The sequence below is a fragment of the Salvelinus alpinus genome, chromosome 8 (assembly GCF_045679555.1).
Source record: "Salvelinus alpinus chromosome 8, SLU_Salpinus.1, whole genome shotgun sequence".
Taxonomy (NCBI): Eukaryota; Metazoa; Chordata; class Actinopteri; order Salmoniformes; family Salmonidae; genus Salvelinus; species Salvelinus alpinus.
Genome location: NC_092093.1, coordinates 7,451,622 through 7,475,384, shown reverse-complemented (window position 1 = coordinate 7,475,384; position 23,763 = coordinate 7,451,622). Strand labels below are relative to the sequence as shown.

Below are 23,763 nucleotides of genomic sequence, written 5' to 3'. Positions count from 1 at the left end.
TGTGGACTACACACGTGTCCTGTTCCCATGTGGACTACACACGTGTCCTGTTCCCATGTGGACTACACACGTGTCCTGTTCCCATGTGGACTACACACGTGTTCTGTTCCCATGTGGACTACACACGTGTTCTGTTCCCATGTGGACTACACACGTGTTCTGTTCCTATGTGGACTACACACGTGTTCTGTTCCTATGTGGACTACACACGTGTTCTGTTCCTATGTGGACTACACACGTGTTCTGTTCCTATGTGGACTACACACGTGTTCTGTTCCTATGTGGACTACACACGTGTTCTGTTCCTATGTGGACTACACACGTGTTCTGTTCCTATGTGGACTACACACGTGTTCTGTTCCTATGTGGACTACACACGTGTTCTGTTCCTATGTGGACTACACACGTGTTCTGTTCCTGTCTTCATTTGGCCCTTCATGTTAAAACTGATGTGATCCTATACTCCGCTGGGTGTGTGTGTGTGTGTGTGTGTGTGGTTGTGTGTGTGTGTGCATGTGTGGTTGTGTGTGTGTGTGCATGCATGTGTGGTTGTGTGTGTGCCGTGTGCATGCATGTGTGGTTGTGTGTGTGTGTGTGTGCATGCATGTGTGTGTGTGTGTGTGGTTGTGTGTGTGTGTGTGCATGCATGTGTGTGTGTGTGTGCATGTGTGTGTGTGCATGCATGTGTGTGGTTGTGTGTGTGTGCATGCGTGTGTGTGTGGTTGTGTGTGTGCATGCGTGTGTGTGTTCAGTGTGTGAAGGGCGTAATGCAAAACTAACTTTGAAGAAACAATTCCCATGTAATCCATCAGCTGACTGGAGTAGATGCCATCGATACTGAGCTAATTACTAAATCAATGGCCATGATTTTCCACAGCTGTCACACAAACACAAACACCTACCTACAGCACCAGATTTCTGTGAGACAGTGTTTAAATGCACTGCAGCTGGCCCCTCGGCTTCTCTGATCCCCTTCTACCAACCACTCTATACCGCTCTCCACCCCTTTCCCTTATACCCCTCTCCACCCCTTTCCCTTATACCTGTCTCCACCCCTTTCCCTTTCACCTCTCTCCATCCCTTTCACCTCTCTCCATCGCTTTCTTTATCCGTTATAACTCTCTCCCCCCTCCCTCTCTCCTCCCAGGAGAAAAAAAATCCTCCAAAGTCATTGATTAGTAAGGGGACAGGACCCTCCAAACAGTCATTGATTAGTAAGGGGACAGAACCCTCCAGACAGTCATTGATTAGTAAGGGGACAGAACCCTCCAGACAGTCATTGATTAGTAAGGGGACAGAACCCTCCAGACAGTCATTGATTAGTAAGGGGACAGAACCCTCCAAACAGTCATTGATTAGTAAGGGGACAGAACCCTCCAGACAGTCATTGATTAGTAAGGGGACAAGCAAACTGTCGATAGGAGAGAGGCATCTTCACATGGAAACAAACAAGCCCGTCGCTCCCTGATGCTCATTCCACTCCACTTAACACATTTTATTGACAGACACTGTTTTCCTAATGAAATGCTAAATATATCTCCCTTGGCTGTGGAGAGCTGGCAGGAAGCTACTGTTATAGAGACAGAGAGAGATGGGGAGAGAGAGATGGGGAGAGAGAGAGAGAGATGGGGAGAGAGAGAGAGAGAGATGGGGAGAGATGGGTGTGGAGAGAGAGATGGGGGGAGAGAGAGAGATGGGGGGAGAGAGAGAGATGGGGGGAGAGAGAGAGATGGGGGGAGAGAGAGAGAGAAAGGGGAGGCGAGAGATAGAAAAAGAGGGGAGGAGAGAGAGAGGAAGGAGATAGAGAACACTGGCAATCACACACACACGCTATACACACGCACATTCAGAAGAGACGAGCACACACACACAGCAGGGACATTTAATTAAACCGCCGTGTTGTTGACCCCTTTGTCCCCTCTTATCTCAGATCGTCTGTGTGGATGCGATTGCCCTCAGATTGGTGACATTTTGTTTTGTTTTAATTACATGTCAGCTACTTAGATTTACCAGAGATTGACCATTCAGACATACTCTAATGTCAATCTTCAAGGGGGATGGTTTCCTGTGTCTCCTATCAACAATAGGTGTTATGAGTCTGACATGAATTCAGCAAATATAATAATAATTTGTATGTGTGTGTATTTCTGCGTGTGTGCATTTCTGACTGTGTGTGTATTTCTGCGTGTGTCTGTCATCTGTGTCCGTACCTGAGTTAGCGAGGGCGATGGCCTTGAGCGTGACAAACTCCTCTTTCTTCATGCTCAGCTTCTTGTAGCGTCGGACCAGAGGCAGGATGGCAACGTGCAGGTCCAGCAGGCCAGATAGACGAGCGTGTTCCTCATCAACCACATAGTCCTCAGCATACACCAGTTCCTCCTCACAGGCCAACGAGCGGAACACGATGCTCAGGACCAGGATCTCCATCCAGGCACTCTGCAGTAGACTCATCTGGTCTGCCAGAGACAGGCTGGAGAATCCTAGAGGAGGATAGGTAGGGTTTAGGCCTAATTATATATATATATATCTGCCTTATTGGCTCCATGTGGAGGGTGTTTGACTTTCACACCAGCATGTGGATTTTAGATCAAATACGCAATTGTAATTTTCCACATTTATTAGTTAAATCAAGGAGCTAGGTCACAAAGAAAATATAATTTCCAGCAAATTTTACACAGTTTACTAATGAACAAGGGGGGTAAAATGTATTTATATATTTTTACTCTGGGAATGTATCAAAGTCAGATCACTAGAAACTCAGTTTGCAAAAACTAAACTATGATACACTTGAGTGTACAAAACATTAGGAACACCTTCCTGCTATTGAGTTGCATGCTTCCCTTTTGTCCTCAGAACAGCCTCAATTCGTCGGGGCATGGACTCTACAAGGTCTCGAAAGGCTTTCTATTCGCAGATGGATAGACTGCTGCCATGAAGGGAGGCACCTGATTGGCAACGATGTTCAGATATTATGTGGCATTAAAAAACACTTTTATCAAGGGGCCCAATGTGTGCCATGAAAACACACCATCACACCACTACCAGCCTACAATGTTGACATGCGGCATAATGGACGCAGGAACCAGGATTCATCAGACCAGGCAATGTTTTTCTAATTCTCCAGTGTTTTCGTTCCTCAGCCCACTGTAACCGCAGTCTCTAGTGTTTTTTGCTGAAAGGAATGGAACTCTGTCATGTCGCCGGCTGCCGTCGCCCATTCGTGTCAAGGTACGACGAGTTGTGCATTATTTTACGGGTCTTTGGGCACCAATGTTGCACTGGACTGTCCAACTGTAACCCGTCTGTTGCTCTGCACAATTCATGTCAGCCTCCTTTGCCCTCTTTCATTAATGACCCCTTTTCGACCATTGGCTGGATGTGCTTTTGGTGGTGAACCATTCTTGATACACACAGGAAAGTGTTGAGTGTGAAAAACCCTGCAGCATTGCAGTTCTTGACACACTCAAACCGGTGCACCTGACACCTACTACCATATCCCGTGCAAAGGCACTTCAATCTTTGTCTTACCCGTTCACCCTCTGAATGGCACACATACACAATCCATGTCTACAAACGCTTCACACCGCGTGGCCGCTGCTACTCTAACCTGGTGGTCCCAGCGCGCACGACCCACGTGGAGTTCCAGGTCTCAGGCAGCCTCTGGAACTGCCGATCTGCGGCCAACAAGGCAGAGTTCATCTCAGCCTATGCTTCCCTCCAGTCCCTCGACTTCTTGGCACTGACGGAAACATGGATTACCACTGATAACACTGCTACTCCTACTGCTCTCTCCTCGTCTGCCCACGTGTTCTCGCACACCCCGAGAGCTTCTGGTCAGCGGGGTGGTGGCACTGGGATCCTCATCTCTCCCAAGTGGACATTCTCTCTTTCTCCCCTGACCCATCTGTCTATCGCCTCCTTTGAATTCCATGCTGTCACAGTTACCAGCCCTTTCAAGCTTAACATCCTTATCATTTATCGCCCTCCAGGTTCCCTTGGAGAGTTCATCAATGAGCTTGACGCCCTGATAAGTTCCTTTCCTGAGGATGGCTCACCTCTCACAGTTCTGGGTGACTTTAACCTCCCCACGTCTACCTTTGACTCATTCCTCTCTGCCTCCTTCTTTCCACTCCTCTCCTCTTTTGACCTCACCCTCTCACCTTCCCCCCCTACTCACAAGGCAGGCAATACGCTTGACCTCATCTTTACTAGATGCTGTTCTTCCACTAATCTCATTGCAACTCCCCTCCAAGTCTCCGACCACTACCTTGTATCATTTTCCCTCTCGCTCTCATCCAACACTTCCCACACTGCCCCTACTCGGATGGTATCGCGCCGTCCCAACCTTCGCTCTCTCTCCCCCGCTACTCTCTCCTCTTCCATCCTATCATCTCTTCCCTCTGCTCAAACCTTCTCCAACCTATCTCCTGATTCTGCCTCCTCAACCCTCCTCTCCTCCCTTTCTGCATCCTTTGACTCTCTATGTCCCCTATCCTCCAGGCCGGCTCGGTCCTCCCCTCCTGCTCCGTGGCTCGACGACTCATTGCGAGCTCACAGAACAGGGCTCCGGGCAGCCGAGCGGAAATGGAGGAAAACTCGCCTCCCTGCGGACCTGGCATCCTTTCACTCCCTCCTCTCTACATTCTCCTCTTCTGTCTCTGCTGCTAAAGCCAATTTCTACCACTCTAAATTCCAAGCATCTGCCTCTAACCCTAGGAAGCTCTTTGCCACCTTCTCCTCCCTCCTGAATCCTCCTCCCCCTCCTCCCCCTCCTCCCCCTCCTCCCTCTCTGCTGATGACTTCGTCAACCATTTTGAAAAGAAGGTCGACGACATCCGATCCTCGTTTGCTAAGTCAAACGACACCGCTGGTTCTGCTCACACTGCCCTACCCTGTGCTTTGACCTCTTTCTCCCCTCTCTCTCCAGATGAAATCTCGCGTCTTGTGACGGCCGGCCGCCCAACAACCTGCCCGCTTGACCCTATCCCCTCCTCTCTTCTCCAGACCATTTCCGGAGACCTTCTCCCTTACCTCACCTCGCTCATCAACTCATCCTTGACCGCTGGCTACGTCCCTTCCGTCTTCAAGAGAGCGAGAGTTGCACCCCTTCTGAAAAAACCTACACTCGATCCCTCCGATGTCAACAACTACAGACCAGTATCCCTTCTTTCTTTTCTCTCCAAAACTCTTGAACGTGCCGTCCTTGGCCAGCTCTCCTGCTATCTCTCTCAGAATGACCTTCTTGATCCAAATCAGTCAGGTTTCAAGACTAGTCATTCAACTGAGACTGCTCTTCTCTGTGTCACGGAGGCGCTCCGCACTGCTAAAGCTAACTCTCTCTCCTCTGCTCTCATCCTTCTAGACCTATCGGCTGCCTTTGATACTGTGAACCATCAGATCCTCCTCTCCACCCTCTCCGAGCTGGGCATCTCCGGCGCGGCCCACGCTTGGATTGCGTCCTACCTGACAGGTCGCTCCTACCAGGTGGCGTGGCGAGAATCTGTCTCCGCACCACGTGCTCTCACCACTGGTGTCCCCCAGGGCTCTGTTCTAGGCCCTCTCCTATTCTCGCTATACACCAAGTCACTTGGCTCTGTCATATCCTCACATGGTCTCTCCTATCATTGCTATGCAGACGACACACAATTAATCTTCTCCTTTCCCCCCTCTGATAACCAGGTGGTGAATCGCATCTCTGCATGTCTGGCAGACATATCAGTGTGGATGACGGATCACCACCTCAAGCTGAACCTCGGCAAGACGGAGCTGCTCTTCCTCCCGGGGAAGGACTGCCCGTTCCATGATCTCGCCATCACGGTTGACAACTCCATTGTGTCCTCCTCCCAGAGTGCTAAGAACCTTGGCGTGATCCTGGACAACACCCTGTCGTTCTCAACTAACATCAAGGCGGTGACCCGTTCCTGTAGGTTCATGCTCTACAACATTCGCAGAGTACGACCCTGCCTCACGCAGGAAGCGGCGCAGGTCCTAATCCAGGCACTTGTCATCTCCCGTCTGGATTACTGCAACTCGCTGTTGGCTGGGCTCCCTGCCTGTGCCATTAAACCCCTACAACTCATCCAGAACGCCGCAGCCCGTCTGGTGTTCAACTTTCCCAAGTTCTCTCACGTCACCCCGCTCCTCCGCTCTCTCCACTGGCTTCCAGTTGAAGCTCGCATCCGCTACAAGACCATGGTGCTTGCCTACGGAGCTGTGAGGGGAACGGCACCTCCGTACCTTCAGGCTCTGATCAGGCCCTACACCCAAACAAGGGCACTGCGTTCATCCACCTCTGGCCTGCTCGCCTCCCTACCTCTGAGGAAGTACAGTTCCCGCTCAGCCCAGTCAAAACTGTTCGCTGCTCTGGCACCCCAATGGTGGAACAAACTCCCTCACGACGCCAGGTCAGCGGAGTCAATCACCACCTTCCGGAGACACCTGAAACCCCACCTCTTTAAGGAATACCTAGGATAGGATAAAGTAATCCTTCTAACCCCCCCCCCCCCTTAAAAGAGTTAGATGCACTATTGTAAAGTGGTTGTTCCACTGGATATCATAAGGTGAATGCACCAATTTGTAAGTCGCTCTGGATAAGAGCGTCTGCTAAATGACTTAAATGTAAATGTAAAAATGTCTCCATTGTCTCAAGGTTTGAAAATCCTTATTTAAACCCGTCTCCTCCCCTTCATCTACACTGATTGAAATGGATTTAACAAGTGACATCAATAACGGATCAAAGCTTCCACCTGGATTCACCTGGATTTACATGGTAAGCCTGTCATTCAAACGGCAGGTGTCCTTAATTAATATGTTTTCCCTAAGAGTTATACAAAGTTGGTCAAATCTTATTGAAAATGATTTACAGCCATGTCAACCATGTCTAGTGCATAATTACATAATCTGCTCGTTTTATAATAGCGAGCCCCATATTCTAATGTGCAAATGTTTGTGTGAATGCAGTGGAGGCTGCTGAGGGGAGGACGGCTCATAATAATGGCTGGAACGGAGCGAATGGAATGGCATCAAACACCTGGAAACCATGGAAACCCTGTGTTTGATACCATTCCACTGATTCCGCTCCAGCCATTACCACGAGCCCGTTCTCCACAATTAAGGTGCCACCAACCTCCTGAATGATCTGTTGATCCTGTACAATTACTTTTGAATACTCCAAATCAACACAGAACTTTTTAAAGCAATATTTGGAGTGTATTTTGTCAATATTTGGAGTGTATTTTCTCAATATTTGGAGTGTATTTTCTCAATATTTGGAGTGTATTTTCAATACCTGCTACTCAGTTCACATCTGAAACCCTTAATTGAAAATGTGTGTTTACATTCTTGACACATTTTCACTTAAAGTAGGGGGTTTAAGATGTAAATTAACTAGCCGATAATTTATTTAAAATATAGTAATTTAGTCAAATGACTTGTTTTACTGTAATTTTATCTGTTAATGAACCGTTTTTGTCACTCTTACTCTTAAAGTATTGTACGGTTAATGTTTGGCACCCTGTGCTGCAATGCTTTTTCTAACGGTTACAATGTTGTCCTGTAATTTTAATATACATTAAAAAAAACGTAAATAGCATGACAGCACAGGGTACCAAACGTTAACTGTAAAATTACAGAAAAATGTCAGTTTCAAATGACGTGTAAAAAAAAATAATCTTAAAATTACAGACATTTACATTAACAGTATATGTTAGTGAACAGAAAATAGTAATTTCTGATTAAATTACTATATTTAAAATGTATTTTTATACTATTGGCTAGCTAATTTACTTCTGAAACCTCCTACTTCAACTGAAAATATCTGCATTTTGATAAGGCAATCCTATGAAATTACTGTGGAATACAGCAAATACACAGAGGTTTACCTCAAAATATGGCAACTGCATGTATTTTTACAAAATTGGCAAGTTGATTTACACCTTAAAACACTTTAATCAGAAATTATTGTATTTTGATGTGTATTTCTATATAATTACTGTTGAAAACTGTAAATACACAGTAATTTACCTCAAATTGGCTATTTAGAATGTATTTCTAACAATATGATTCAGTTTTAATTTACATCTTAAAACTTTTCAGAAATTACTGTTTTTCCTTCTATAATTTTAGCCTGCGAAAGCAGGGAATGTCTGTTAATGAACAGTTTGTCACTTACTTTTAATGTAAATGTCTGTTAATTAACAGTTGTCACTTACTTTTAATGTAAATGTCTCTAATTTAAAGATTTTCATTTGAATCTGCAAAAAACTGTATCTATTTTTACGGTTAATGTTTGGCACCCTGTGCGGCCTTGCGTTTGACTGTGTTTTGTATGCTTTTCCGTATTTTACAGCGTAGATATAGGGTTACAGGAAGCCCAATGGTTAAGAGCACTTAACCCTCGTGGCTCCTGTAAGAGCGTCTGCTAAGTGACTAACATGTAAAATACTGCTAAGTGACTAACATGTAACATACTGCTAAGTGACTAACATGTAACATACTGCTAAGTGACTAACATGTAACATACTGCTAAGTGACTAACATGTAAAATACTGCTAAGTGACTAACATGCAACATACTGCTAAGTGACTAACATGTAACATACTGCTAAGTGACTAACATGTAACATACTGCTAAGTGACTAACATGTAACATACTGCTAAGTGACTAACATGTAACATACTGCTAAGTGACTAACATGTAACATACTGCTAAGTGACTAACATGTAACATACTGCTAAGTGACTAACATGTAAATGTAACATACTGCTAAGTGACTAACATGTAACATACTGCTAAGTGACTAACATGTAACATACTGCTAAGTGACTAACATGTAACATACTGCTAAGTGACTAACATGTAACATACTGCTAAGTGACTAACATGTAACATACTGCTAAGTGACTAACATGTAACATACTGCTAAGTGACTAACATGTAACATACTGCTAAGTGACTAACATGTAACATACTGCTAAGTGACTAACATGTAAAATACTGCTAAGTGACTAACATGTAAATGTAACATACCGCTAAGTGACTAACATGCAAAATACTGCTAAGTGACTAACATGTAACATACTGCTAAGTGACTAACATGTAACATACTGCTAAGTGACTAACATGTAACATACTGCTAAGTGACTAACATGTAACATACTGCTAAGTGACTAACATGTAACATACTGCTAAGTGACTAACATGTAACATACTGCTAAGTGACTAACATGCAACATACTGCTAAGTGACTAACATGTAAATGTAACATACGCTGACTGGACAAAACATTATGAACACATGACAGACTGACCAGGTGAATCCAGGTGAAAGCTGTGATCCCTTATTGATATCACTTCAAATCAGTGGATTTTATGAAGGGGAGGAGACAGGTTAAAGAAGGACTTTAAAGCTTTGAGACAATTGAGACATGGATTGTGTATGCGTGCCATTCAGAGGGTGAACGGGCAAAACAAAATATTTAAGTGCCTTAGAACGGGGTATGGTAGTAAGTGCCAGGCACACCGGTTCGTGTCAAGAACTGCAAAGCTGCAGGGTTTTTCAGACTCAACAGTCTCCCGTGTGTATCAAAGAATGGTCCACCACCCAAAGGACATCCAACCAACTTGACACAACTATGGGAAGCATTGGCGTCAACATGGGCCAACATCCCTGTGGAACATGTTCGACACCTTGTTGAGTCCAAGCCCCCTGACAAATTGAGGCTGTTCTGAGGGCAAAGGGGGCTGTAACTCAAAATTAGGAAGGTGTTCTTAATGTTTGGTATACTGAGTATATATATACACACACACACACATACTGTTTGTATGTTTATCAGGTAGAGGATGATTGGATTATAGCTTTGTGTTACAGTTCATTGATACAGTCAGTAAGCTGTAGATAAAGTAATAATACTGTAAAGGACAACAAAATGTTTTGGTCTGATTCCAACTCTACAAATGTCAAAGCCATGGACAAGCACGGTTTCCAACTCATCTATACTCAGCCCTTTGACCTCACTCTGCAGTCGGGTCGGTGAGCTCAAGCCCCATGTGTTTTCTTGAGTCCCACGATCACACTGGCGTGATTCAGGGCTTCTAAACCCCCTTTTTTTAAATGTTATTTTAAATAGTGTGTTTGAACTACGGACTGCTGGGTTGTACCGTTGGATTAGTCTATTTCTTCTCACAAAACCTCCGCAAAGACAGAACAGTTTGAGATACAAACTATTATGACCCATCTATGAAAAGCTAAGAGACTCTTCCAGAACAAGCACGTGTCATCTTGTTTTGCTCTATGACCTCACAAAGCCACACACACGAGTCGTTAGCGAGTAAGGGGTTCTTCTACATAGAAGATCATACGAACTAAGAGAAGAGGGTTCCTCAAGGGTTCTTTAGAAAAAGGCGATGGTTCTATGTGGACCGATCCTAGTATGCAGACACCTTTAGTGATAATGTAGGGGCAGTGACTCATTAGGAACATGGTTTGCTTACATCTCTCTTAATGCTCACAGCTCTCATTCCAGTTCATCTAATCTGTTGTGGCATTACATGTTATATGGGACTCACGGTCACGGCCGGTTGTGACACAGCCTGGGATCAATCCCGGGTTTGTAGCGATGCGGTGCCTTAGACCTCTGCGCCGCTCGGAAGGTCCCTTCAATGCACTTATTAATGTAGTCGGTGACTGATGTAGTAAACTCCTCAATGTTATCGGATGAATCCCGGAACATATTCCAATCTGTGCTATCGAAACAGTCCTAACCAGATGACAGTTCTCTCTCATAGAGCCCTAACAGATAACAGTTCTCTCTCAGGGCTCTATCTCAGCAGTTCACACTATTCATTTGCCATCATTACAGTGCTCCTAAGGGCCATCATGGGCCCAATAAAGAGACAGAGGTAATGACATGACTGGGCCTGCGGTGGAGAGAGACATACGTCTCCTCTTCTCATCTAACAGCGTGGCAGGGTTGTGTGTAAATGTGTGTGTGAACGAGAGAAGAATCATTAGCAGTGCATGCATATAGTATGATTGTACTATAAGTGGTGACCGTGCCGTGCAGCTGCACAAATTAACGGTGACCTGTGACCTGTGGCAACCATGCCAATGATTCTAGCCTGGTTGTCATGACAGCATGTGTAAGTAACAGCCAATCGGTACTCCCCATGACAATGAGTTACAACGCTATGAGGCCTGTGTGTGTGTCTACTATTCACGCTAAGCCGTGTCATCCCCCTAAACCACTGCTCTGATGGATACTACAAAGTCAAACGGTCAGAGGTCTCACTAACAAACACGTGCAGCGAATAGCTTGCATTTTACGTTCGCACATTTTTGCATGTTTGTTCACTCAACTTAAAACGCCGTAAGGTATCACGAGGGGGTGGCCTGTCAATAGCACAACATAATTCCAAATATATTTCATTTAAACACCTAAAAATATATATGTAGCCACAATAGTTAAAGTAGTCACATATACAGTACATTCGGAAAGTATTCAGCCCCCTTGACCTTTTTCACACTCTGAATGTCATATTTCAGTTTTTATTTTTAATACATTTGCAAAAAATGTCTAAAAACCTAATTTTGCTTTGTTATTCTGGGGTATTGTGTGTAGATTGAGGGAAAAACGAATTAATCAATTTTAGAATAAGGAGGGAACGTACCAAAATGTGGAAAAAGTCCAGGTGTCTGAAAACTTTCCGAACGCAATGTATCATAAACTGTTTTCTCCATGTGTTTGGGTCGCAGGTAAACAATATGAAAGAGACGGTCCTCACTCCCTTTAGCACGCTAATAATGGACTGATCATAAGGTTGTTAATGATACTTGTTACCTGGCCACCATGTAGTCTAATCTCCCACTCCATCTCCCCTGGGTCCACCCTGTAATCTCACTAAATCTCCCCTGGGTCCACCCTGTAATCTGACACTCCATCTCCCCTGGGTCCACCCTGTAATCTCACACTACATCTCCCCTGGGTCCACCCTGTAATCTCACACTCCATCTCCACTGGGTCCACCCTGTAATCTCCCACTCCATCTCCCCTGGGTCCACCCTGTAATCTCACACTCCATCTCCACTGGGTCCACCCTGTAATCTCCCACTACATCTCCCCTGGGTCCACCCTGTAATCTCACACTACATCTCCCCTGGGTCCACCCTGTAATCTCACACTCCATCTCCCCTGGGTCCACCCTGTAATCTCACACTACATCTCCACTGGGTCCACCCTGTAATCTCACACTCCATCTCCCCTGGGTCCACCCTGTAATCTCACACTCCATCTCCCCTGGGTCCACCCTGTAATCTCACACTCCATCTCCCCTGGGTCCACCCTGTAATCTCCCACTACATCTCCCCTGGGTTCACCCTGTAATCTCACACTACATCTCCCCTGGGTCCACCCTGTAATCTCACACTACTTCTCCCCTTGGTCCACCCTGTAATCTCACTAAATCTCCCCTGGGTCCACCCTGTAATCTCACTAAATCTCCCCTGGGTCCACCCTGTAATCTCTCCAATCACACTACATCTCCCCTGGGTCCACCCTGTAATCACACTACATCTCCCCTGGGTCCACCTTGTAATCTCACTAAATCTCCCCTGGGTTCACCCTGTAATCTCACTAAATCTCCCCTGGGTCCACCTTGTAATCTCACTAAATCTCCCCTGGGTCCACCCTGTAATCTCTCCAATCTCACTAAATCTCCCCTGGGTCCACCCTGTAATCTCACTAAATCTCCCCTGGGTCCACCTTGTAATCTCACACTACTGACTCCATCTCCCCCAGGTCCACCCTGTAATCTCACTACATCTCCCCTGGGTCCACCCTGTAACCTCACACTACTGACTCCATCTCCCCCGGGTCCACCCTGTAACCTCCCACTACATCTCCCCTGGGTCCACCCTGTAATCTCACACTACTGACTCCATCTCCCCTGGGTCCACCCTGTAACCTCCCACTCCATCTCCACTGGGTCCACCCTGTAATCTCACTACATCTCCCCTGGGTCCACCCTGTAACCTCACACTACTGACTCCATCTCCCCCGGGTCCACCCTGTAACCTCCCACTACATCTCCCCTGGGTCCACCCTGTAACCTCACACTACTGACTCCATCTCCCCCGGGCCCACCCTGTAATCTCACTACATCTCCCCTGGGTTCACCCTGTAACCTCCCACTCCATCTCCCCTGGGTCCACCCTGTAACCTCACACTACTGACTCCATCTCCCCCGGGTCCACCCTGTAACCTCCCACTCCATCTCCACTGGGTCCACCCTGTAATCTCACACTACATCTCCCCTGGGTCCACCCTGTAATCTCACACTACTGACTCCATCTCCCCCAGGTCCACCCTGTAATCTCACACTACATCTCCCCTGGGTCCACCCTGTAATCTCACACTACTGACTCCATCTCCCCCGGGTCCTACATCAATCAGCAGATCAGAGTCAGTTCACCCTCTCCAAGTCTGAACCTTAATCACTGGGGGGGTTATGGTTAGAAACTGACTCAAGAACAGTACTCTCAGGGCAAATATCTTAGGAGAGATCAACCCGGCGATACCAACAGTGAACACATTGCATGCTGGGAATATCTACAGAGGGATGATATATTTTAAGAGAATTCTAAATTTATTTATTTTAAAGGAAATTAAATTCTTATTTTTCAATTAAGATTCATGAAAACAATGATATCTAAGAAAGTGTATAAGTATTCAGATGTAGGTTTGAGTGGAGAGGAACGAGTCCACCACGACCACCTCCCTAAATAAACCAATGGTACAGCCTGCTCCTTGGGTCATCAGTCTTAAAAGGAAGTAAGAGGATTGTATTTGGTTTTTTTTAAGTCTCAAATTGAAATGGAATACATTGGCGTAAAAGGGAGGTACCCCTACCCCCATCCTCCAACTGCCAAACACGCACGGATGCACACACACACACACACACACACACACACACACACACACACACACACACACACACACACACACACACACACACACACACACACACACACACACACACACACACACACACACACACACACACACACACACACACACACTCTCTCACACACAAAATACTTCAGTTGCCCTCTATTGATTTACATGTGTAGAATATGGAACTGTCTCTCCGGGTAGATGAGGAGCAGATGTTCATTATCCTTAGAGGGTGTGTGTGTGTGTGTGTGTGTGTGTGTGTGTGTGTGTGTGTGTGTGTGTGTGTGTGTGTGTGTGTGTGTGTGTGTGTGTGTGTGTGTGTGTGTGTGTGTGTGTGTGTGTGTGTGTGTGTGTGTGTGTGTGTGTGTGTGTGTGTGTGTGTGTGTGTGTGTGTGTGTGTGTGTGTGTGTGTGTGTGTGTGTGTGTGTGTGTGTGTGTGTGTGTGTGTATGTGTGTGTGTGTGTGTGTGTGTGTGTGTGTGTGTGTGTGTGTGTGTGTGTGTGTGTGTGTGTGTGTGTGTGTGTGTGTGTGTGTGTGTGTGTGTGTGTGTGTGTGTGTGTGTGTGTGTGTGTGTGTGTGTGTGTGTGTGTGTGTGTGTGTGTGTGTGTGTGTGTGTGTGTGTGTGTGTGTGTGTGTGTGTGTGTGTGTGTGTGTGTGTGTGTGTGTGTGTGTGTGTGTGTGTGTGTGTGTGTGTGTGTGTGTGTGTGTGTGTGTGTGTGTGTGTGTGTGTGTGTGTGTGTGTGTGTGTGTGTGTGTGTGTGTGTGTGTGTGTGTGTGTGTGTGTGTGTGTGTGTGTGTGTGTGTGTGTGTGTGTGTGTGTGTGTGTGTGTGTGAGAGAGAGAGTTAATGAGAGCACTTACTCAAAAGAGTTTTGTGGCTTTAATGTTCCTTTCCTCCAGTTCCTTTCCTCCAGTTCTAGTCCCTCTACCTGGGATATGTTGGGAGTGCTCTGTGTAGGTAATATAGTCCCCTCTACCTGGGATGTGTTGGGAGTGCTCTGTGTAGGTAATATAGTCCCCTCTACCTGGGATGTGTTGGGAGTGCTCTGTGTAGGTAATATAGTCCCCTCTACCTGGGATATGTTGGGAGTGCTCTGTGTAGGTAATATAATCCCTCTACCTGGGATATGTTGGGAGTGCTCTGTGTAGGTAATATAGTCCCCTCTACCTGGGATATGTTGGGAGTGGTTTGGTTAGGTAATATAATCCCTCTACCTGGGATGTGTTGGGAGTGCTCTGTGTAGGTAATATAGTCCCCTCTACCTGGGATATGTTGGGAGTGCTCTGTGTAGGTAATATAGTCCCCTCTACCTGGGATATGTTGGGAGTGGTTTGGTTAGGTAATATAATCCCTCTACCTGGGATGTGTTGGGAGTGCTCTGTGTAGGTAATATAGTCCCCTCTACCTGGGATATGTTGGGAGTGCTCTGTGTAGGTAATATAATCCCTCTACCTGGGATGTGTTGGGAGTGCTCTGTGTAGGTAATATAGTCCCTCTACCTGGGATATGTTGGGAGTGCTCTGTGTAGGTAATATAGTCCCCTCTACCTGGGATATGTTGGGAGTGCTCTGTGTAGGTAATATAGTCCCTCTACCTGGGATATGTTGGGAGTGCTCTGTGGGTAATATAGTCCCTCTACCTGGGATATGTTGGGAGTGCTCTGTAGGTAATATAGTCCCTCTACCTGGGATATGTTGGGAGTGCTCTGTAGGTAATATAGTCCCTCTACCTGGGATATGTTGGGAGTGGTTTGGTTAGGTAATATAGTCCCCTCTACCTGGGATATGTTGGGAGTGCTCTGTGTAGGTAATATAGTCCCCTCTACCTGGGATATGTTGGGAGTGGTTTGGTTAGGTAATATAGTCCCCTCTACCTGGGATATGTTGGGAGTGCTCTGTGTAGGTAATATAATCCCTCTACCTGGGATATGTTGGGAGTGGTTTGGTTAGGTAATATAGTCCCCTCTACCTGGGATATGTTGGGAGTGGTTTGGTTAGGTAATATAGTCCCCTCTACCTGGGATATGTTGGGAGTGCTCTGTGTAGGTAATATAGTCCCTCTACCTGGGATATGTTGGGAGTGCTCTGTGTAGGTAATATAGTCCCCTCTACCTGGGATATGTTGGGAGTGCTCTGTGTAGGTAATATAGTCCCCTCTACCTGGGATATGTTGGGAGTGCTCTGTAGGTAATAGTCCCTCTACCTGGGATATGTTGGGAGTGCTCTGTGTAGGTAATATAGTCCCTCTACCTGGGATATGTTGGGAGTGCTCTGTGTAGGTAATATAGTCCCTCTACCTGGGATATGTTGGGAGTGCTCTGTAGGTAATATAGTCCCTCTACCTGGGATATGTTGGGAGTGCTCTGTAGGTAATATAGTCCCTCTACCTGGGATGTGTTTGGCCCAGCCGATGATGACCACCAGTTCTCTGTCAGCCAGGTCACACAGTGTGGTCAGGGCCTTGATGTCTCCGTCTGGCATGGTCGGGTCTGGCATGGCATAGATCTTCTCTGGTTCAACCACCAGCAGGTGAGACACGATCTTTGTCACTGGCCGAGAGAGAGAGAGGGGGGGGGGGGACGAGAGAGAGGGGGACGAGAGAGAGAGGGGGGAGAGAGCGAGGGGGGGGGAACAAGATGTGTGATTAGATGGCTGTGGATGGACAGAGGTTTAGAGTAGATTGCATAGTGAGATGTTAGTGTTGTACAACCCAACATGCACCATGTTTAGAACCCTGTGTGATAGAACCCTGTGTGATAGAACCCCGTGTGATAGAACCCCGTGTGATAGAACCCCGTGTGGATCATGTCACATGACCTGGATTTGTACCTTTATTTAAAACGTATGATTTAAAAAATATTTTTTTTTATTGAACATTAAAACCTACAATCTACTTGCATTGAAGCCGCTCAACATTGCCATTCCATTGAGTCATCTAGCAGCGACTCCTCCATCCAGAGCGACCAACAGGAGCAACCAGGGTCAACGCCCTGCTCAACGGCACGTCCACAGATCTCCCACAAGGTCAAAAAACCCGATCCAGTGACCTATCAGCCACCGGCCCAAGCTCCCAACCGCCAGGCCACCAACCATCCAGAACCCCCCCCCCCCCCACAGTTCTCAGAGAGATTCATAATAAAATAAATGATTCCACTCCCCAACCCCCCGTCCCCCGATGCACCAACAAAATGAACAAGAGAGAAAAACAGAAAACGCAAAAAAAACAAGACATCATTGACAACAAAGATCATAACAGCAAGACCGACTGGCTACTTATGAGGGCATTGTATGGCACTATTTACACGTGTGTGTGTGTGTGTGTGTGTGTGTATTTAAATGAGAGAGTGTGTATATGCATGTGTACAAACACCTGCACGGCATCAGCCTCAGGCAATGGATATAACAACGTTGCCCCTCTGTGTCATTCAAGATTCATTTTTGTTTTGACTTTATTTTTTTTATCTTCGACCATCATTTTATCCCCCCGTCCAGCAACTCCACTCCCACTTGTCTCCAATTCACCATCCCAACCCTCAGCTTCCCTCAGCCCATCCCACCAATCTCTGCTGGCCACCCTCTTCGGGTTTTTACCTTTTGAACAGTTTAAATTTGTAATTATTTTTATTTTTATTTAACTAGGCAAGTCAGTTAAGAACAAAGTCTTATTTACAACGACGGCCTAGGAACAGTGGGTTAACTGCCTTGTTCAGGGGCAGAACGACAGATTTTTACCTTGTCAGCTCGGGGATTCGATCTTGCAACCTTTCGGTTACAAGTCCTACGCTCTAACCTGCCGCCCAACTATGCTGTGATGTTTAACATACAACTTGAATCTGTCTAATTGAACAGAATCCACAGATTGCGAGTTGAAGATAAATACTTTTACTAAGAGTATTAGTATATTAGTAATTGACTGACCCGGTCTCTCCAGATCTCCTAACAGTACTATTTCTAGGGTCAATTTTAGATCAATGCTATGCATTTTCAGCCATTCCTGAACCTGAGACCAGAAACAGGCTACCTGACCGCAATACCAAAATAAATGGTCTATTGATTCTGTATCCTCACAACAAAGTCTGCAGAGCTTCCATGATTTTATGCCCCAAATATTCAACATTTTGTTGGTGGCAATAATTCTGTACAGTAAAAGTACGAAGTCTTGAATCTTGCGTTGTTTTATATATCAACTCATACACCCCGTTCCACGGAATCGGTAAATCAAAAATCTCTTCCCAACTATTTTGCAATCTGTATGGAACAGTGGTCAACATCCTGGTCCTCAAATGAAACTGGTATACTTTCCTATATGTCATTTTTACTCCTATGCCAGTTTTTATCTTATAGTTCCCTACCTCCTCCCGCTGCCACCTGCCTCCTCCATTTTTGGGGTAATGCTGCAATCAATTGGTTGTAATCTTGGATTGAGCAGACCTTTCCGTACAATTCTGATAACTCCATGAAAAACAACTCTACCACTCCAATTTATTTTCAAATTTCATTTAAAAACAAAATACCCTTTTCAAACTTCCCATAAAACAGGTATTTTATCAACCAGTCCATTTGAGTTCAACCATACTATTTGTTCTCTCTTTTCAGGGGGATGAAATTGTAACCAGCTCTGCAATGCTTGTTTGAAAAAGAGAGATACTTTGAAAAAGGTTTCATTTTCAATTAATCGAAAATGAGACATGGCAATCTGCACAAAGACAAAAAGGCCAGTTTTAAACAATGGATTTCTTTAGTAATCTACTTGAGAACCATTTTGGGTTCAGGTACAACTTTTGTATCAATTAGGCTTTTAGAGAAAGGTTTATGGATTTTAAATTTAATAATCTCAACCCACCCAGTTCATATTCATTATATAGACAGGCATGCTTTATCGTGTCTGGTTTAGCATTCCAGATAAAAATACATATTTTTTGCTCATATGATTTGAAAAAGGAATCATAAAAAAAAAATGTAAACGTTTTAATCGAACTTCCCACTAGTCTTTTTATGTCAGATGTCCGAGCACCATTGTCAGACAACTGCTGTAAATATAATTTCTGGAAAAGGCTTCAAATAAAAAGGTTAAAATCCAGGTCATGTGACATGATACACCAATACACAGGGCCCTAAGTATAATACAAGCAGAAAGGGTAACTATTGTTGTGACTCACATGGCTTTTTGGCAGGAGGGGGAAGTGTCAGGCCTAGATAGGCCCCGTTCTCCGTGTCCCCCATTCTCCTCTTGTACTTCTGTCTTCCACCCCTCACACGATCCAGACGCACACCTGGAAATAACCACGGGACAACATTCCCAACAAACACCAGATTCATGATTTATGCAACAACAACAAAAAATGACAAAGATGATAATATAATACACCAGATGAAGTAGTAGTATGTACACAGATCATCTTCTGTTGCGGTCGTTGGACTATATACTGTAATGTGTACTGATAAGTGTTATGTAGCTGTAAAGTCAAGCCTCTGAACCCATCAACGAGAGCTTTACAAAGCTCTGTCTGTCAATGTGTTTTTCCTTTGATGACGGCCAGCAGAGACCAGAGGGCTGCTTCCACTGAGCTGCATCGGTCAATGCATGGCAATCCTGTTCATCACTTCAATGGCTTCCTATCCTTCTTCTGTCCCTCTGTCAGCTAGATTGGGCCACCACCAATATTACTCACAAACTCAATACCACACACTCACTACATTACACACTCACTACTCACAAACTCACTGGGTCAGAATAATTTGGTGGGTATTGTTAAAATGGGTAATCGATCACATGATAGAGGTTAGTTTTCTAGGTTTTGTACTCATTTTACCATTTTTTGAACGAGCTTGATAATATCCTGCATCTTGCAACAACAACAAAAACACATAATCTGAAGCTCTCAGTCTCCATCTCATCCAGAACCAGTCTAGCAGGAACCACACAGAGTCCTGGTAGGTTCCAGAACCAGTCTAGCAGGAACCACACAGAGTCCTGGTAGGTTCCAGAACCAGTCTAGCAGGAACTACACAGAGTCCTGGTAGGTTCCAGAACCAGTCTAGCAGGAACCACACAGAGTCCTGGTAGGTTCCAGAACCAGTCTAGCAGGAACCACACAGAGTCCCGGTAGGTTCCAGAACCAGTCTAGCAGGAACCACACAGAGTCCCGGTAGGTTCCAGAACCAGTCTAGCAGGAACCACACAGAGTCCTGGTAGGTTCCAGAACCAGTCTAGCAGGAACCACACAGAGTCCCGGTAGGTTCCAGAACCAGTCTAGCAGGAACCACACAGAGTCCCGGTAGGTTCCAGAACCAGTCTAGCAGGAACCACACAGAGTCCCGGTAGGTTCCAGAACCAGTCTAGCAGGAACCACACAGAGTCCCGGTAGGTTCCAGAACCAGTCTAGCAGGAACCACACCAGTGGTAGGTTCCAGAACCAGTCTAGCAGGAACCACACCAGTGGTAGGTTCCAGAACCAGTCTAGCAGGAACCACACCAGTGGTAGGTTCCAGAACCAGTCTAGCAGGAACCACACAGAGTCCCGGTAGGTTCCAGAACCAGTCTAGCAGGAACCACACCAGTGGTAGGTTCCAGAACCAGTCTAGCAGGAACCACACAGAGTCCCGGTAGGTTCTAGAACCATAGATTTGGAACACTGTGGCTTTTGCATTATGATGCTTATGACACTACAACATTCTATGGCAGCCATGTTAGATCCCCATTAACATTACATAAAGAACACATTTTCAACAATGTTCTGTAACTGATTGTCTACAATTAGAACCATATTAAAAAAGATGGTTCAACTCTCTAAAGACATGGTTCTAGGTAGGTACTACAGCCCATACAGTATGTGTCCTTACCTGGTGTTAAGACACTGTTGACAATTTGTCTTCATGAGTACATAGCTGAACAATAAATAGGGTAACGTTCATTTAACCCCGACACAGATATACCGTAAGTTTAACGTTACCTGACACTTCAGGAAAAAAAACATATATTTTTCTTTACCAAGTAAACACGACAAGTTCATTTTTTAATTGTCGAAGTGGTATTTCTAACTACTGGTTTTTCTGACAAGCAATTTAGCTAAACTTAATAAAGTTTATAGTATTGTGAGCGTTCAATTATGTTTTTCATCACACAGGAGAACGAAAACATTGAATTAGTAAAACAAGTCAGCTGTACCTAGGATTATCTTGATAACTTTTTTTTCACTGGATACGGAGCAATGAATGCATTCCGTACGCAAGGTATAACACACCTTCCTTCTCACCTTAAACCTTGTATGCACAGACGGGCAGGGAAAACAGCTTTTAAGTGGCCAATACACATCAAATTAAGTTGTGGGATTTCTGTGACTTATGTATAAATTCTTTGATTCCCTTTTAGAAACAAAAGGGTTCGCGTTCCGTCTTTCAAATTCCTGATGACACCACCAACTATCCACTAACCTAATTACCCACAATTCTCGGGAGGGGGGGGGGGGGTGGGGGGGCAACCGGTTGGTTCTACCCCCGCCGCCGGACTAATGGAGCGTTCCATTTGTACGTCTTAATCAATCAATAAGGATCGTAAATAGATGTCTCCTTCTTTCCTTCTTGTTCTTTGAAGAAGAGATGTGTTGTTAATTAGTAGGGCTGGTGATGTCTTGGAGGTTTAAACAAACTGTTCTGAGCTGTGTTGTTAATTAATAGGACTGGTAATGTCTTGGAGGTTTAAACAAACCGTTCTGAGCTGTGTTGTTAATTAGTAGGACTGGTAATGTCTTGGAGGTTTAAGCAAACCGTTCTGAGCTGTGTTGTTAATTAGTAGGACTGGTAATGTCTTGGAGTTTTAAACAAACCGTTCTGAGCTGTTAATTAGTAGGACTGGTAATGTCTTGGAGTTTTAAACAAACTGTTCTGAGCTGTTGTTAATTAGTAGGACTGGTAATGTCTTGGAGGTTTAAACAAACCGTTCTGAGCTGTTAATTAGTAGGACTGGTAATGTCTTGGAGGTTTAAACAAACCGTTCTGAGCTGTTGTTAATTAATAGGACTGGTAATGTCTTGGAGGTTTAAACAAACCGTTCTGAGCTGTGTTGTTAATTAGTAGGACTGGTAATGTCTTGGAGGTTTAAACAAACCGTTCTGAGCTGTTGTTAATTAGTAGGACTGGTAATGTCTTGGAGTTTTAAACAAACTGTTCTGAGCTGTGTTGTTAATTAATAGGACTGGTAATGTCTTGGAGTTTTAAACAAACCGTTCTGAGCTGTTGTTAATTAGTAGGACTGGTAATGTCTTGGAGTTTTAAACAAACCGTTCTGAGCTGTTGTTAATTAGTTGTACTGGTAATGTCTTGGAGGTTTAAACAAACCGTTCTGAGCTGTTGTTAATTAGTAGTACTGGTAATGTCTGTTCTGAGCTGTTGTTAATTAGTAGGACAGGTAATGTCTTGGAGGTTTCAACAAACCGTTCTGAGCTGTGTTGTTAATTAGTAGGACTGGTAATGTCTGTTCAGAGCGTTTCTGTTTGCTCCATTACTCTAGCTAAATTGGGGTTGAGGTTTAATTTAGAAAAGTCTATTTCAGGACACTATCTGGGGTACTTTGCTAAATGACCACATCGTTATTGACCTATAAACTATTGAGTAAAAAGGGGGTGCGGCCACTAGGATTTAAATAAGGTCATTTCGTGGAACGATTAAAACAGAGGAGTGTATCTAGAAAAGTCAAGAGACTTGTGTTGCCAAGTTTATATTTTACCCTGTGAACCTGATAGGTACATATCTACAACCCCTTCACACATGAATTCACACACACACACACACACACACACACACACACACACACACACACACACACACACACACACACACACACACACACACACACACACACACACACACACACACACACACACACACACGCACACGCACACGCACACGCACACAGAAACAAACATTATGTCCTCTATCATGTGATAGGGTCCTGTACTGAGAACCTCCTCAAACACACGCTCTGGGCCCAGTCAGAATCATGCGACAGGAACAGAAACGTCCAACAGGTCCATAACTAGTAGGCCCTGACAGGAATGAAGAGCTTGGCACTAACCACCTTCAGTTGGAGGCCAGAGAGAAGAGGAGAGAGCAGGAGAGAGGAGAGAGTGTAGTCAAGTTGATGTGTGTGTGTGTGTGTGTGTGTGTGTGTGTGTGTGTGTGTGTGTGTGTGTGTGTGTGTGTGTGTGTGTGTGTGTGTGTGTGTGTGTGTGTGTGTGTGTGTGTGTGTGTGTGTGTGTGTGTGTGTGTGTGTGTGTGTGTGTGTGTGTGTGTATATGCCTGTGGAGTCTGATCGTAGTTTGGCTGGATTATGTCCTCTATCATGTGACAGGGTCCTGTACTGAGAACCTCTATCATGTGACAGGGTCCTGTACTGAGAACCTCTATCATGTGCCAGGGTCCTGTACTGAGAACCTCTATCATGTGACAGGGTCCTGTACTGAGAACCTCTATCATGTGATATGGTCCTGTACTGAGAACCTCTATCATGTGACAGGGTCCTGTACTGAGAACCTCTATCATGTGATATGGTCCTGTACTGAGAATCTCTATCATGTGATATGGTCCTGTACTGAGAACCTCTATCATGTGGCAGGGTCCTGTACTGAGAACCTCTATCATGTGATATGGTCCTGTACTGAGAACCTCTATCATGTGACAGGGTCCTGTACTGAGAACCTCTATCATGTGATATGGTCCTGTACTGAGAACCTCTATCATGTGACAGGGTCCTGTACTGAGAACCTCTATCATGTGACAGGGTCCTGTACTGAGAACCTCTATCATGTGATATGGTCC

At 45.2% G+C, this 23,763-nt stretch overlaps 1 protein-coding gene across 3 annotated transcripts in view; it reads right to left on the bottom strand.

The window, feature by feature from the left end:
- The window catches only part of LOC139582483 (steroid hormone receptor ERR2-like), a 123,534-nt gene that overhangs the window by 6,445 nt on the left and 93,326 nt on the right, over positions 1-23,763 (bottom strand). For 2 of the 3 annotated variants that reach the window (XM_071412532.1, XM_071412533.1), the window contains 3 exons: positions 19,107-19,220; positions 16,335-16,496; positions 2,211-2,480 (listed from right to left, as the gene is read on the bottom strand). In XM_071412532.1, the coding sequence (XP_071268633.1) occupies positions 2,211-2,480; positions 16,335-16,496; positions 19,107-19,220 (546 nt within the window). Of the gene's footprint in view, positions 1-2,210; positions 2,481-16,334; positions 16,497-19,106; positions 19,221-21,203; positions 21,366-23,763 lie in introns of those variants that run through there. The other variant, XM_071412534.1, reaches the window with a different exon arrangement.